The sequence below is a fragment of the Oreochromis aureus genome, linkage group 23 (genome assembly GCF_013358895.1).
Source record: "Oreochromis aureus strain Israel breed Guangdong linkage group 23, ZZ_aureus, whole genome shotgun sequence".
NCBI classification, from domain to species: Eukaryota; Metazoa; Chordata; class Actinopteri; order Cichliformes; family Cichlidae; genus Oreochromis; species Oreochromis aureus.
Genome location: NC_052963.1, coordinates 42,905,824 through 42,922,118, shown reverse-complemented (window position 1 = coordinate 42,922,118; position 16,295 = coordinate 42,905,824). Strand labels below are relative to the sequence as shown.

The 16,295-nt window shown below is 41.2% G+C and overlaps 1 protein-coding gene across 2 annotated transcripts; it reads left to right on the top strand.

The window, feature by feature from the left end:
- The first annotated feature begins 545 nt into the window (after window positions 1-545).
- plpp2b (phospholipid phosphatase 2b) lies at window positions 546-15,547 on the top strand. Of its 2 annotated transcripts, none has more exons than XM_039607214.1 (6): window positions 546-802; window positions 10,314-10,465; window positions 10,673-10,935; window positions 11,147-11,204; window positions 12,178-12,354; window positions 13,293-15,547. In XM_039607214.1, the coding sequence occupies exons 2-6, from the start codon at window positions 10,334-10,336 to the stop codon at window positions 13,446-13,448; spliced, it is 786 nt and encodes a 261-aa protein (XP_039463148.1). In that variant the 5' UTR covers window positions 546-802; window positions 10,314-10,333; the 3' UTR covers window positions 13,449-15,547. The 2 variants fall into 2 exon arrangements, with proteins under 2 accessions (XP_039463148.1, XP_031591914.1); XM_031736054.2 differs by having other exon boundaries at window positions 546-1,028.
- The last annotated feature ends 748 nt before the right edge of the window (window positions 15,548-16,295 follow it).

The window sequence follows — 16,295 nt, the reverse complement described above, 5'->3', positions numbered from 1 at the left end:
GCTGAACTAATATACTTTGGGGGGTAAACGTGGTGTTTGGCATGCAAACAGAGCTAACTGTTAATGAACACTCATGACTTAAAGCTCTACACACATGACTGCATGCAGACAGCAAACCTTGTAATGACTGGCGGTGGGGAAACATCCTGACTGCCTGGGGCATAAAGCACCGTGGCCTGGAGTCCTACTGATGTAAAGTCATGCTAATTTTGCTTCAGTCGCAGGATGCCTTGTAAAACTCTCCCTGGTTTTGTTGGGATGAAAATTCTGTCTTCTACCAAGTGTGCTTGGTAGAAGCACACTCTTCCTTCTTCCTTCTTCTTCTTCTTTTTTTTTTTTTTTTTTTAAAAAAAAAAGGTATTTTAAATCTCAGTGCACTTTTTTCAGCTCTAATTAAAGCAGCAATTGAGTCGTCTCTACTGAACATACATGAAAGGCTTAACACTGGCAAAAGCACAAAGAGAAAAAACGTCTTCCTCCCTGTGTTCTGCGCACATGTGCGCAAAAGCTCGGTGCCTGGCGGCGATGAAGAGAAGAGCCAGACGAGGAAGCAAGGAGGAGGGATCAGGAGCAGTGGCGTGGTTTGACCGGAGTAAAGAGTTTATTCTGGATTCTGCGGACGCCTCCGTCACTGTTCAATCGGATGGTCTCTCTCTGGTTTCTCTCTTGATTTGATACCCAAATCAGTTATGTGCGCAAAAGGACGCAGAGCGTCAGAGGTGTGGTGCTCTGAAAGGAGTTCGGATAAAGTGTCGCTATAAGAAACTTACACACCTCCGCTGTCACTGTCATCGCAACACAGGTACGAACCAGGATCCCGGAAGAACTCGTTGTACAGGTTACCCTTTGTTTTTAGAGTTACTTGTACGTTTCCGAGTGAACGAACTCAGATGGACTTGTTTACTTTATTCAAGAAAAAAATTATCTCTCAAAGTTTCTGATTATAAAGTAAATTAGCGGAAAGAAAATGAAGGATCAGAAGAAGAAGAAGCTGTTCGTGGTGGTGGATGTGCTGTGCGTTATAGCTGGTAAGTTAACAACCTGTTCCTTCTATTTAGCACACGGACAATGCGCAAAAGTCGGCAGACGTCGCTGGTGATATCTTTGTGGCTACATCCGTTTCTTCTCATAATTCACATTTGTTTGTGTGTTTTGCACCAATGACAGCAGCTTAGGGTCGCTTGTAGTTATGGGAACTCAGCGGTGTTTGTTTATTTGCACGTTAAACTCAAGCGCGAGTGTTTTTAATCAGACAAAAGGTTTTCTGGATGGCTGCTGATTTAAATCTCTATTGCTGATCCAGCAGCTGGACTGCCACACTCGGGTCTAGCGCTAAATGAGCAGCCTGTCACTCACTTTGTTTATGGAGATCCGGGCTGGGATGATGTCCCGGCCTTAAATGTGACATGCAATTGGACCATGGCAGAACATAAGAGGAAACCTCAGTGTCATCCTCCTCGCAAGGCTGCATGCTCCAAGCTACTCACCAAAAACTTTGCAGGACTTTACAGTGCCCCAGGAAGCTGAATATTTGTTTATGGAAATCTGATACGCGTGTGTGCGCTCCGCTTATTCCACATATTTTGTCTGCCAGGAATCCTCAAAAGACTGTTCCCCACTTCCCACGTTCGGTGCATTTTCGACATTTGACTTTCTGCTGCGCTCGGAAACGGATGTTCTGCGTTTAACTTCAGGCAGAATTCGTTTTTTTCTTTCTTTCAAGAAACAGTATTTTCTGCTGTAACCAAGGAACTAATATGTATCGGATTCGTCTCCTCCCTCCTCTGGATGGTGTCAGAAAATGCACCATATTAACAAACATTGTAGTAACAGCTTTCCTCACTGATGAGTGACTTTTGACATTCACCTTTAAGGTATGGAACATAATTAGGGAGGAAACAATGAATCCATTATTGGAGATTTACATGAACTATATGAAATTACTTAATTGGTGCAGCTGTATCAATAGCTCAGTGCATAATAAAGATAATATTAATGTCACCATGTTACGATTTGCATGATCAAAATAATAATGCACATACTGAACAGACTTTTGGACAGATGTGTGAATATTTTAATAGTTAGCTGAGATTCAAAGGGGTTTTGTTAAAAACATATAAATACAGATGCCTAAATAAATCAATCACTGGGCTAAATAATCTGACAGATGTTTTCATCATAAAGGTAATGATTAGATCAACTTTATCAAACAAAAAAACAACAAACATGAAAACTCTGAGCTAACATGTCCGGAATAAGTTGTTTTCAGATGCGGACACAAGGATAATCTACACATGTGGAATATACCAGTGTGGTGGGAGGTTGGTTCACTGTGTTAATGCCAAATGAGCAGGACAGCCATCTGTTTTGCAACGTGTGGTGTTTGGCACCTTGTTTATCACTTGTTTTGTCTCGGTTATACCGACGAGGTACGAAAGAGGAAGGAGTTCAGAACGAAGACTTCCAGGGCCCCCACTCCATCCCGGGCTTTACAAAGAGCTTAGGAGTATTTTCCATCGGTGGGAATATCCACAGACTGCTGAACATGATAAGCCTCACCATTTCGTTGTCAAGTCTGGGATTAATGTCTGGGTTGGGTTGGTCGGATGGTTGGTCAGATCTCGATGGCTTATCCCACCCTTTTTGCCTTTGCTTTCCCCACTGCCACCCATGTCATTCACCCAAATAATCGTCAAGTCAACCCCAAGCTTATGTGAGGTTTCCCCAGGCGTGTAATAACAACATGATACAGCTTATAATTATGCTGACCATTAGCCTGTACGGAAACAGAGTGTTGAGTTGGGTTTCTTCTGCATTTTCAGACTGTTTACATTTCTTGAATTTGTGAGCCTTTCAAATCAGCGTCTGCCATTTTCTTCTCTCTGCACTGTTGCTCAGTCGAAGAAATATGTCTCACATTCAGCAGACTGCCTTCATCTATCTTTTGTTCAGGAATCCAAAGGCCAAAATCAATGGTAACATGAAAGAAAGATTTCTTTGGCATGCTCTCTATCTCTTTCACCCTGCCCTGCCCAGGTCAAACTACACTGATAACTGTTGGTATCACATGAATAGATGTGCCTCTGTCTTTTTTTGTTGTGGTTTTTTGTTTAATACAGTCCACAACACAGTTACTGAGCACCTTAATGGATGAATGTGGTGTAAAATAGCTGGTATGTGGTAGTTTACTGATTCCTTCCTACTCGAGGTCTGTCATATTATGTATTATTTGTCTAGTTTAAGCCTCTTGTCTCTTTTTTTGTGAGGGACATTTGAGGTTGTTGTACTCGTCAAAGATCTACCTCGGTTTTGAATTTCTTGTTTATTGTGAGCTTCTGGCCTCAGTTCTTCGTCTATTCTTTCTTCCTCCCTTCCTCCCACTCTCCCTACCCCGTCTGTGTAAGTCTACACTCAGCACAAATAGATGGTGGGTGTTGGCTCAAGAAAGGAAAGACCGGGTTTTAACCTCTCCCTGCCCACAGCTCTGCAGGTGTAATATGTATGTCACAGCTCACATTCCTCAGTTCATGGGTGCTCCTGTTGGAAAAATGAATGACAATTTGAATTGTGAGTAATGTGCTCGATAATACACTAGGCCAATAAACTAAATGGCCTTGGGGCAAGGCACTGCTAACACATTCTTGTTTCCCATGTGTGTACTCGTTATTGTCTGTAAGATTGTGACAAACCTGTTCTGTGTCATTGATTGCTGACCGACTTACAAAGTGTGTTATGTATGTATTGTACAGTATGTAAAAGTTCCTTTTTTTCTTTTTAACCTTCAGAAACACGCCTGCATTTCTTAAAATGGTGTTAGAGTCCATCCATCCATCTCTTCTGCTTATTCTAATAAGGGTCGCGGGGGCTGGAGCCTATCCCAGAGATTTACAGTATTTTATTATTTTGTTTTCAGTGAATTGTATACTTGTCACTCATCACTCTGCATTTGTTGGTTTCTTTTGCATTTCACGCCTAAAGAACAATGGCAGCAGGGACTTTGATTTTCACCTGCACATATCAAATTGTTCTCAGTATTTTATATGAGCACAATCACATTGCCACATACAATAGCGCTTGCTCACAGATTCCCACAGCAGGAAAGCTACCAGATTTTCTACGCATTTCCTTGCATTTTTTACTCTTAATGCACTCTGTCCCCTTGTTGTGTTGCTTGCCAACCCTGGTTAGTTTGTCGGTGAAGCCATCCAGCGGCGTCTCCTGGGAGCCGGGCCTCTCATGTGGTTTTTGTTGGTAAGACTGATTGGCTTGAGTCCTCAGAGCAAAGCTATGAAGATGCTTGATGGGAATGGTTTTCCTTAGGAGAGCCATGTCATGGAAACTGAAGCCCTTTTAAACAAACAGACACGTTCCACTGAGAGAACTTATTAGAACTTATAATTATTTTGAGTGTGGAATTCAGGTATTTTATAGGCATGCATTGATTATTTTTCACAGTTTGTTTCTACAGTTTTTTAAGTTTTTATTTGTATGTTCTTTTATGTCGTTCTGCCATATCGAAATCCAATATTCTATTTTCCTGTATATTTATTGGTGTTTATTACAGGGTACCTACTGCTCTTTGCAGATCTACGTTATTATTTTGGACTTTACCAGAGCTTAGCATGATTCACAGCTCAAAATAATCTTTGTTTTGGTGCAACCCCTCAATTCGTGCACTCTGGATTAAGTTCTTTTAGCACGTCTCTCCTCAGGTAACCTTTATTTCTGAATGATGAACAGCAGGTGTTTGGGGCTGCTGTGCTCACTGCCAGAGCTGTCACTGACATCATATAAAACCTCAAGTATAAAAAATGTAAACAGCACTCTTTGATCACTAGAAAAAGATACGAGCTGTAAAGAAGCCAAACGCAGTCTAAAAGACATGTTTCTTGTTAATGTCGAGCCAAACTAGATTTTAAGGACTAATCCAAACAAACTGGCAACGTATAAAGGCAACATCAAATATATACAGGATAAAGTATGACACAGCAAGGCAGCAGCAGCTTATTTAGTAAGGTCAGGATCATTCATTGTAGCTGCACACATCAGACTGCCTTTTAACTCCTCCCGCAGGCCTTTCTGGTTTAGGTCGAAACCTGTGTGGCCTATTTCTTTGATCCCCTCCAAACCCAGACTCTTTGATTGCTCACCCAGATTTAGCTGCTCTCCCACCATTCGCACAACCTCGCCTGCCGCCATGTCTCCTTCTGCTCTGCTTGAAGCTAAGCATGCGTAAATGATGGACGGAGTGAAACAGTGGGATTAAAAATAAAGAATGGACCACAGCAGCAGCAGGATTTGGTGTGACTGGTGAAGTTGGGCGTTCCTCATGTGAATTAGAATTCCAGAGGCCTACGCCGGCAGAGGTTGTAGGCTCAGCACATACCTTCCACATTAGTCAGTCCAGCTTGGAGGGGAGACAGTGAGAAGGAGAAAGAGCTTAGGCTGGTTTTTTAACTGCAACACATCTTCTTGAACATGACCTGTTTTGACATAAAAACATGTTTGAATTGGAGGGAACAAACGAAGGAGAGAAATTTTTATTCAAAGGAATAAAAAGTGGAAACACTCCAGCTAAAAGAAAGGGGGGGGGAGCCTCCCTCTGTCCTCATCCACGCTGGGTGGAATTGAAAGTAGTCAGGGATGGAGTAAATGACTAAAGAGTGACACAGATTTCTAAGAAGTGGTGAAATGTGAGATTAAACTAGAACTGGCAACAGGTCGAAAAGAAGGCTAGAAATACAATAAGAAGAAGGTGACCTTCACGCTGCAAAGACAGGAAACCAAAGTGGAAGAAATTAGATGGAAGGGCAAATGTTCCAGCTGCGACCCCGAAGGAAAGTTTTAGGCCCCGCAGGGCAGCCTAAGGGCATGGGAACACCCATCTCACACCACACACAGGCTATGCACTCTTTAGGTATGCATAATAAAAACCCAGACTGTATGTTTTTCAAATTAGGGAACATAATTGTCCATCCGTGTGGTTATGCAAGTGCAGCAAGTCATGTCAGAGAAACCACGGTGAGTAGGTGTCAGTTATTCTCATACTGTGACTTCCAGATAATCATGGCAGTTTGACTCAAGGGACCACGGTCTCCACAGCAGAAAAATGGACCCTGTACAGCAAATACATGTAGACATGAAAAGGAGGGAAGGGAAATGAAGGAAAAAGACCTAAGCTAGCAGAGAGAGAGAAAGAGAGGATGTGACAGGCCTTGAATGTCAGCACCAGAGTGCGATTGTGGTCCAAATGGTCCTGCATAATTGCACATCTGCCAGCTAAATAAAGCATCACCCAGTGAGGCCTCTATATTTACAACAGAGGGAGAAGTGTGTGGGAGGACACTGTGATCGAGTGAGTGACAGAAAGAGAAGAATGAATGGCTTTTAGCATGACAGAGAAACGGGAGGAGAGGATGTGATTCAGCAGCGGTGGAAAGAATGAACATGCTGGTGTTGTTCATGTATCAATTAATGCAGAAATCTCCCTCTGACTGAGCTGGTTTCTGCAAACAGTCATTCTCAGTTACTCTCATATAGCTTCATGTTGCTCTAGCATCCATTGTAGCAGTGGGAGTCACCAAGGTATTACTGCAAAGTGGAACCAAAGACTCCAAAGTGAACCTTCTTTAAACGGAGGCAGAAGGACTCCACATTAGAGGCTCAGGCAGGAGTGTTTCCTGGCCACATTTTCCCTCAATCTTTGGAGGAAACATTCAAAAACAAGGCTTTCCTGCACGCTAAAGAAATAAGTCTACTCTCATCATTACTTCCATGTATTCTGTGTTCTTTCAGATTTTCTCAACAGAAAAATCTCCAGTAGAGTCAGAGACACTGCTCGGTCTTTAAGTGGAGGCAGCTCTGGAGCAATGTCAATTTGGGTTGTGGGATTGTCTCGTGGTATGCTGGAGGCCTATTTTGTGTGCCGATGGGTCTAATTTTGTCTGAAAACTGTGTTGGAGTATGTCTGCTTTTCCAGAGACTGGCTGGTTTGTTTCTTGCAGATATTACACGCAGGGGGACTGCTCATGAGACACACTCGCGAACACACCTCAGGGCGTACCATTTATTTTGCCCATGAGAGCAGTCCAGACTCCTTACATCATTTTATTTCTGCCTTTTCCCCTCTTTTCATCTGAGCTTCTGATTTATGACTTAAAAGTTAAAGTCAGGTGTCAGCTGAATTAGTGCTTCATGGATGAAAACAGACGTGAAAAATTAATACTTTTTTTTACAAGTCAATGGGGCTTTTTTAAGACCTGCAGGCTGACTTCACTCAGTCCATAAACTCTGTGTCCTGTTAAGAGGATTTAGTAAGTATTAAAAAACATAAAAGATATTGAGCTGATGAGATGAATACATTTTTGCAGGCAGTAGAATAATGGTGATGATGGACGTGCAAAAGCTGTTTAGCCTTGTGTGAATTTGTGTGATATTTCATTAGCTGGCACATCATTTTAAAGGGTTTTTTCCTCCTTAATTCTTCTCCTGCTTTGCTGTGATTAATGGCCTCGTTCTACCATGTGACTCCAGCATAGAAATAATTATGTTGTACTGCTGCTTGACATTTACCATTCTGTGTTAGGTAAATAAACATTTCTCTAGAGTTTGTCTTGGCCAATCTTATAAAAACCTTTCAAAATTGGTTTTATGTAATCATGGAGGTAGGTTTCATTTAAATCTGACTCTGATTTTAGTGCAACTATTTTTTCCTGACTCCACAGAGAAATAAAAAGTAGTAGTTGTTGGGTTTTTTTAAGTTTGCTCCATTCTTTCCAGCTGGAAGCAGGATACAGATGGATAAGCTGCCACCCAAAAACCACATCAGTAAATCCGCATCAGCGAGCTCCCCTGTGGTGCTTCAGACAGGATGTTAGTTAAATATAAGAGACTGTATTACACTACAGTTATCACAGACAGGATTTGGTGGCTGCAACAGGAAAATGTGTGGAATAGGACTTTAAAATCCTGGTTTACCACATCCTGCACACTGGGGTCCTGTGCTCATGCAGTGATTGGTGGGAATCTGCTACACAGTGAAAGGTGACAACCAGCTGCTGCTTGTAATGATATTGGTATTAGTAAGGGGGGGGGGGTTGGTAAATGCACTTAAACTGCCTGTAGGCACTAACATTACTTAAAAATTTATGGCTGCTGCATGTAACAATAGTTGCATGTTTTGGAAAGTGTTTCTGATTGTTTTGCGCATAGTGGGAAACCTTACCAGGCCCTCCCAAGGGTACTTTGATTAGAAAGACTAGTCTGGCAAAAGGCTTTTAAATAAAGTTACTTTGTGACTGAACACTGTCTATGATAAAGCTAACATCTCTACTTTTTTTCTTTCAATGTTTGTCTAGTCTAAATCCAGCTCCATCAAGGCCAGGTCAGCACGAGTCAAAGCACAATCATGTGTTTATCCAATTGAGCACTATTGTTTATTCTGCTCTCAGCACAAAGCTTCTATTTTGCTGCTGCCTTTGCTCACTGAGCCCATAAAACCCTTTGTCCACAGGTGTGCAGGCGACATGTCACTAAAGCCCATCTCATCCTGTATCACCTTCGACATAGAGAGATAAGATCAAGTGCATGTTATTCTTCTTCTGTCATCATACGTGGCCTGTTGCCGAGAATATTGAACAATAGCGAGGGGTATTTCTAAGAATTTAACTGAGTTGTTAAATGTATTAAAGTGACAGTTTTCGGGTCCACTTACAAACTAAGTAGTGCTTTTCTTTGTGACAGTGTTCATGCATTTGCAGTAGGCTGTTCTCCTGTATCTGTCATGAGGTGGAATTAAACATGGAATTAACAGAGCATTTATCTCAGCTGAATCCCAATCCGCCTTCCAGTTGTATATTTTCCTTTAGTTTCAGTCTTAATGGTCTCTCATCAGTCAGGCTCACTGGAAGTCTTCCTAGAATTATGTCAAGGGCAGACTTTTTTTTTGCTTTTAAATGGGAGGGGTGCACAGTTCATTTACACAGAAATTTAATGCTATTGGTGAGTGAACTTTTCAAGTTCTTGCGATGCTTTTGCATTGCTGTTTTTCTTGCATTTCGCATGCAGGCGCTTGGTATTTTCACAGTGGGCCCAAGACTGTCTGCCTTCTATGGATAGCAGTAGTGGGTATTAGGGTGGAGAACACATTCCTTACTAGGGCTGGAACACTTGATCATTTTCAGCCATTTGTCAGTTGATTGTTTAGTCTTTGACTTCTCTAATGAATGTCAGAAATACCTGTAACCCTATAAAACTACAAATTTGCAGTGCCATGTAAGGGACAAAAGATACCTATTCCCTGCATTTCTAGGATGTTATGTGTCATATACGTGCTATATAATATGTCCAACCAATAACTGGATAATGTATTAGTGATTTCTTGAAAATTAATAACTTTACTATTCCCATCAACAAGCCCAAGGTTGGATCAAATACCTCTAGTTTCTGCACCTGTGCATATAAGGACTTTGTCCCACATATTGTCTATATCTCCCTACAGTCATTCGTCACCACTCTGCATTGTAGCCTTTAAAGGGGATAGCCAAAGACAGCTAGTAGAAGCTCATTTTAATTAGGTCACATTGGTAAGAAGCAGAAATAAGTATCAACTGTTTTTCATTAGTACACACTTTAACTAAGCGTCTTAAATTCTTCACATTCTGAAATGTGCTTGTAGGTGAGTGTCTGTTAGACAGAGAGGAAGATGGGGAGCGTGTGGTTTAAGAATGGAGTTTTCTGAACTTCTCGAGGACATCATTCGTTCTCTGGGGAACTGTAAGCAGCTATATTTGGGCTTATTTTGCACACAGCCACATGCCTGCAGGAATTTGTGTACAGTCTTTTAACTGTTTATATTGTACACATATATGTCTGATGTCTGATCTTTTTTTTTCTTTTTGCATATGCTCATGAATATAAAATCTATTTTCCACTGTGTATTTTTGCCTACATTTAAAGCACAAAATCTGTTTCTCCTTGTGGGTTGTTTTCATCCTTGTGAACTTAGCATTTATCCTTGAAAAAAAATTTCATGCCCCAAGTTAGGACATGAGGTAATGTCTGAAAAATACAGAAAAATAGCCAAATGTGTTTTTCTACCTCATTTTTCTTTGATTTAAAAGTACATTAACTGGGATCAGGGATCCTCTAATCCATATCCTGTGCCGCCCAATCACGACCAAAGCCCAGGGACTTCTGTTACATCACAGTCAAACACCTATGCATCCATCTCATCCCAGCAAGAGCGAAATTTATCCAAATATGCAATTAGTCTAACATAATAAGACTGTTCATCTGGTTTGTTTTCCCTCCAGCGGCACTGCCTTTCATCATTATGACCATTGTCTCCAAGCCTTACCAAAGAGGCATTTACTGCAATGATGACAGCATCAAGTATCCCCTAAAACCAGACACCATCACCCCCGGTATGCTGGCAGCTGTCACCATCTGCTGCACTCTCGTCATTGTAAGTTTAACAGGAAGTTTCATGATATTGTTTTAGCCGACTTTACTCATTTGACACGATCCCATGGTCTTTCTTAAATAAATGATTGCACTTTGACAGAACTTGACAATGAGCTGATATAGAAGTAGGAGAAGACATTTTATGTAATGGAGGAAAAACGTGAAAAAAACAACAAATAATCTTTCATTTTTTATTCTCTCTCCTCAGATCTCATCTGGAGAGGCTTATCTGGTCTACAGAGAGAGGATTCAGTCTAATACACAGTTCAATCAGTATATAGCTGCACTCTACAAGGTAGTAGGCACCTTTTTGTTTGGAGGAGCTGTCAGCCAGTCACTTACTGACCTTGCAAAGTACACTATTGGGCGTCCAAGGCCAAACTTCATGGCAGTATGTGCACCGAAAGTCTGCACAGGATACATGTCGGTGATCAACTGCACTGGGAGTCCTGTGGATGTCACCGAGTCCAGGTAGGAGGGAAAGAACTTCCATCAGTTTCTTTATAGAGGAAACAAGAAGCTCATACTAATTACACAGATTGTAACATACTGTAAAACAAAAAATCAGGCATTGTCTGTGAAAAGGAGGTCTAACACATTTTACATGATATTGATGCTACAAAATGCTACTGTACAAATATCCTGTGTAAAGCAGTTACATCTGAATTGTGTTTTTCTCTAGATTGTCCTTCTATTCTGGTCACTCCTCTTTTAGCATGTACTGCATGCTTTTCCTAGCGGTAAGTACAGAACATGAGCTTCAAGAAATAAAGCCTATCTCTCTGTACAGTTAAAAATAAATAAATAAAAAAACTCCCAAAGCTCTGGGCTCCTTTAAGAGCATTCTCATGCATTTAGATCTGTACTCAGAGACATAAAAGGGAAAAGTGGAGTCCAGGGGAAGAATGTAGTGAGACAAATGATCTGGAATAGTCTGCAACCCATTTCCCAGCAATGATGAAGGCAAAGCACTGCTCTGACCTGTCTTCCAGGCCTATTCAGCTCATTCCACTTGGCCCCATCTCTTTGTTTTAAAAGGCACCACAGCTAGACAGCAAGCTCCAAGCAAAGCAGCTTTTATTTTTTCAGTTCCAAGAAAAGAGCATCCAGCTAGTGTCCATTCCTGTCTTTGGCGCTCTCTGTTTTGCCAGGCATATGCTGCAACCAGACATAGAGCTCAGCTGTGACATCCAGCCCTTGTCCTCTGGGCTGCCTTGAAAGAGTATGCTCTAGTGTTGAATGCAGTGTAGCTGTACGGCAATGCCAATTTTTACACCTTTAACAGCAGCCGAGCAGAATTTTTATTCTATTGCCAGATTCATATTTTGTTGGCATCTGTGCTTTCTAGCATAAATGTCGTTTGAGTCTGTGGAGAACATAAATTAGATTTGTACTCAACACCTTTTTAAAGTTAAATGTAACTTGAGAGGTGCCAGCTACTGTTTTCACTGCAAACTCAAGCACCAAAGTCATAGGCTTTATTTTTAGGATCCAACCAGTATCTTGATAGTGCTGTAGTTCAAGCACATTTAGAAATGGCAGAAATTTCCCAACTTTCCTGTTTTGTTAGCATATCACATTGCAGTTATGATGCAGTGTTGCCATAATATAATTGGTGACTATGCTGTTATGTATTGGTGTGATAACCTTTTTAAGTTCCAGCAGTGCTAATAGCATCATTGCTCTCTTTTTCCTCTCTGTTTCCACCTCCAGCTTTACGTGCAGGCGAGATTTGTGGCAAAGTGGGCCAGACTTCTCCGTCCCACCATCCAGTTCTTCCTGGTGGCCTTCGCGGTTTATGTGGGCTACACCCGAGTCTCTGATTACAAGCACCATTGGAGCGATGTGCTGGTGGGGCTGCTGCAGGGAGCGCTTGTTGCTCTGCTAAATGTGAGTCTCCACGGCAACGTCCTACAAGATAAATGCTACAAAAATTAGTGATTTTATAGTAACACAGCCATTACTTTTAAAAGCTTATGCATGGGAACTTTTAGCAGTTTTTTTTTTTTTACTTCTCCTCTTGAGAATTTATGATCACATGGAGACTTTTTTTTCATTACAGTTTTTGTACCACCAGCTTCCTACCTGATGACATATTAACTTTGCATCTTAGCCCTGTGGTTTCCAAGTGCTGGAAAGGCAAACAGGGGTGTGACTGTCCAAATCATAAAAATGACATTTAGTGGAAATGTTAGCAGAATAGCTCAAAACATATTTTTTGCCATATATTTTATTCCCAAAGTTAAAAGCCATGTAGAGAGGAAGTACGATTAGAGTGAAGTGTGACAGCAGCATGGTGTGTCTTGATACAAACCCACATGCTCACAGCTGGCAGGTAACAAGTCCATTCACCTCCTTCATCCAGCTGGGCTTCTTTATTGTTTGGCCACTTCCCTGTTTTGATTGAACCACTGTCAGCTCTGCCTTGTGGAAATTCTGGAGTGGTAGAGCGTGTGTTTGTGTGTCTGTGTGTGTCCATGCATGATTAATTGGGATGTGAGCCTGCACCTTTGGCCTTCATAGTGCTGCACGCAATTAGAGACCCTCCTGGGCATAGGATTTTATGGTCTGCAGGGGTTGTGCCTGCTCTCTGTGTGTTCCTCTCTGATGTGTGTGAGAGTCTGTGTTAGTGTGTCATTTAACAGCTGTTCACAGTCCTCTCCAGACATGTGTAATCACAGTTTCCAGCTCTGCCCGTACCTCCTCAGTGTCCCTTACTTGTTTATACTCCAATCTCTGTAGCACAAATAATTTTCTAAGTGACCTGCAATCTTGTCTGGCTTCCTTTTTTTGTCCCCTCTTAATCTCTGCTTTCCTCTCCTCTGCAGGTGCACTTTGTGTCGGGTTTCTTCGAGAAGTGTCCTAAACGTTCCAAGAGGCCTGGCACTCGCGATAGTGAGGAACCAGAAAGGAAACCCAGCGTGCAGATTGCAGACTCTGAGAACAGCAACCATTACAACTACAACAGTCGTGGCACTGTGTGATAGTGGACTTAGGAACAAAGACTACAAACCTGCAGACCCCAAACCTGTGTGATAGCGTCAAATCCAGGGGCTTCAACCTGGTTAGATCAGGTAATAACCTGGGTTATATGCAATCCTGACTCTTCGGGATGCCTTCTGTCCTGGAACTGTGTTAAATTTCAATGTTTTGGTGAATTCTGCAATTGGCCCTTTGTATTTGTGTTTAAAAAAAGAAAGGAAAAGCTCGACTTCTGGCCAATAACTTCCAACCTCTTCTCTCTGCATCAACCACTCACTTTCCACCTGCTCCACTGGACTGAGGGATGCAGCCCATCCCTAGGCACCCGAGACACAACCATGACACTTTTCTCCTGTAAGAGAGAAAGAAGCATATTTTTAAACTATCATTATTAACGGTAAAGCAAAAAAGCTGCATTAACTGAAACATCACAAACCAAATGTAACATGGGTAACATACCTATTGTTACCTGTGTTAGCAATGCAGGTTACAATAGCTATAAGCTTCCAGTGTCTTTTTCAACAGCACACTGACAAAAAAATGTCAGATAAAAGTCTCTCTGCCTTTGGGTTGATACATATTCTACTTTCTTTACTCATTACTTGCAAATTAGGATTGTTATTATTATGCGGTATGCACGTTATCTGTTCCAGAATGGATGAGTGACAGCACCTAAATTTCAGTTATACAGAGTGAATGCAGTGATAACCTGAAAGTGCCTGAAAAGTGCCGAAAACTGCACGAGAATCTGGGCACGGTTTCAGAATTCAAAGCAGCTATTTCACTTCCAGTGAGTTCTTTAATTTTAACTAAAACTACAGTGATTAATGGAGCTTTAACATTAGAGTTTGTGAAAGTAGAAAACCAAATTTGTCTAGAATAATTGTATAGAGAAGAATGTTCAGACAGGAATGTTTCTAAGTGTTGGTGGATTCATGTCATTTTATTGGACCTACAGTAGAAGAATACTGACTTTCTGACTGTCGGTTAACTTATTTCCTATATAATGCCATCCTGTTGACAGCATGTCTCAAAAGCTAAAATACAGGTTTTTTTCCTGGCAGTCAACCAAATCGTGGCGTCCGTCTCACCTCATTCAACAGAAATCTATGGATCTTGCTGCCTGTTTGATAAACACATTTTTAAAAGGCTTGAGTAAATATTACCCGAATTAACAATGTTGTTATAATTTTTTTATTACATTGCTGAGTTTGTGGTGATTTTTCTTTGGCTCTGGCTAAAATCTTATTGGCTTGTGGCCCTAAAAAAATCCTGAAACGTTAGCTATAGACCATCCAGAGCTGCTTAGATGGGCTGTAGAGCCGGTTTACCAACGTGGGAAACAAGAACATCCAGTAATATTTCATAACTGCCGTACAAACAGATCTGGGTCTCTGCTAGAACAAACATTTTGTTTTTAAAGTGGCTAGACAGGTTTACCAGCTGGCGACACACTAATTACATTAGTACTCATTCATGTTGGCAGACTTCACTAACTGTCATGTGATCTCACTGATTTCATTACGTTTAGCATGAAACTGAGCTAAGGTGAGGACATATCGAATCTTCAGCTTTTAGGCTCATGTCCAGACTGGAGAGGCTGTCGACATCAGTTTCTGAAATGTAAACATGTAATTGTGGATTAGATTAATGATTTATTTATCCCCTATGTGAAATGGACTGCAGTAGCAGACACCATTGATGCCTGTAGCTTTTATTTCTGCTGGACTTGATGTGTCATACCACTACTATACAATCAATCAAATATTAAGAAACGTTGCCTCTATCTTGTGTCCCTTTTTCACTTTTTTTCTAATTTTTTGTTATTTTGTTTAGCAAATAATAATCAAAGATGGACGAGACAGCCATTTTGAAAATGGTTCATAAGTTATTTTGAATAGAAAATGTTCTTTATGTACTTTTATAAGGTTGGAAGAGCCAGCTCTAAGGTATTTTGTGCAATCACCCCAGCTTGCCACTATGAGCCACAAATACTGTATCCATGAATGCTATAAGACATGTTTTTAAGTTTTGTGAAGGACATGTGTGTGTTTATACACCTATATTTGAAACAAATAAAAAACAACAACAAAAAGAATAATTAATATATAACTTGTACGCTTTTATTTCAAATGTATGGACGTTTTAGTCTTACCTGTACAGTCTGCTTTGGCCCGGGATTTCTCAGACTGGTGCCTGTTGGATTTGCTACACAAACAAATCCAATTCCAGGTCCAAACGGATGCCAGATGCCTTGGCACGGCTCTTAAATGGCTGCTGTAATGATAAAGAGTTACATACCCAGCTGTGTATTTGAAGCTTGTAACACTGCTCTGGTTCCACTTCAAACACTGGTCCATGTTCCTTTTCCCCTTCCTGTGCTGATGAATGGTGTGCATAAGGTCTCTTGTGTAGATCTTGTACAGCGTATAAACAAGCACAGGGATGATGGACAATAGATCAGACAGACCACAAACCTTAAAGGCTGATGGACTTGGTGAGAAAAGAACACAGAGGGAATCTTAACTGGCAGTGATTGTGAGGCCCCAAAGCTGTGCTGTAGTGGGGGTGGGGTATCCTATGGCAAACCTTGGTCTACAGGGATTTCCACACATTTAAAGTGCACATTTACAACAAGAAGCATCTGGAAGTGGTTGCACGGATGTGCAATGCTGTGCATGTGCTTGCTACTTATATCTAAATGATCTGTATATAACTCAACCTGACGAATGGCAGAAAATGAGGATGAGGGTGTAGCGGTATCATGGTGTTCGACTCCCCTCCAGCTTTTTGGAAACTAAAGTTCTCAGCTGGCGAGATGTCTCCATGTGTATGCTTTATTGGTTTAA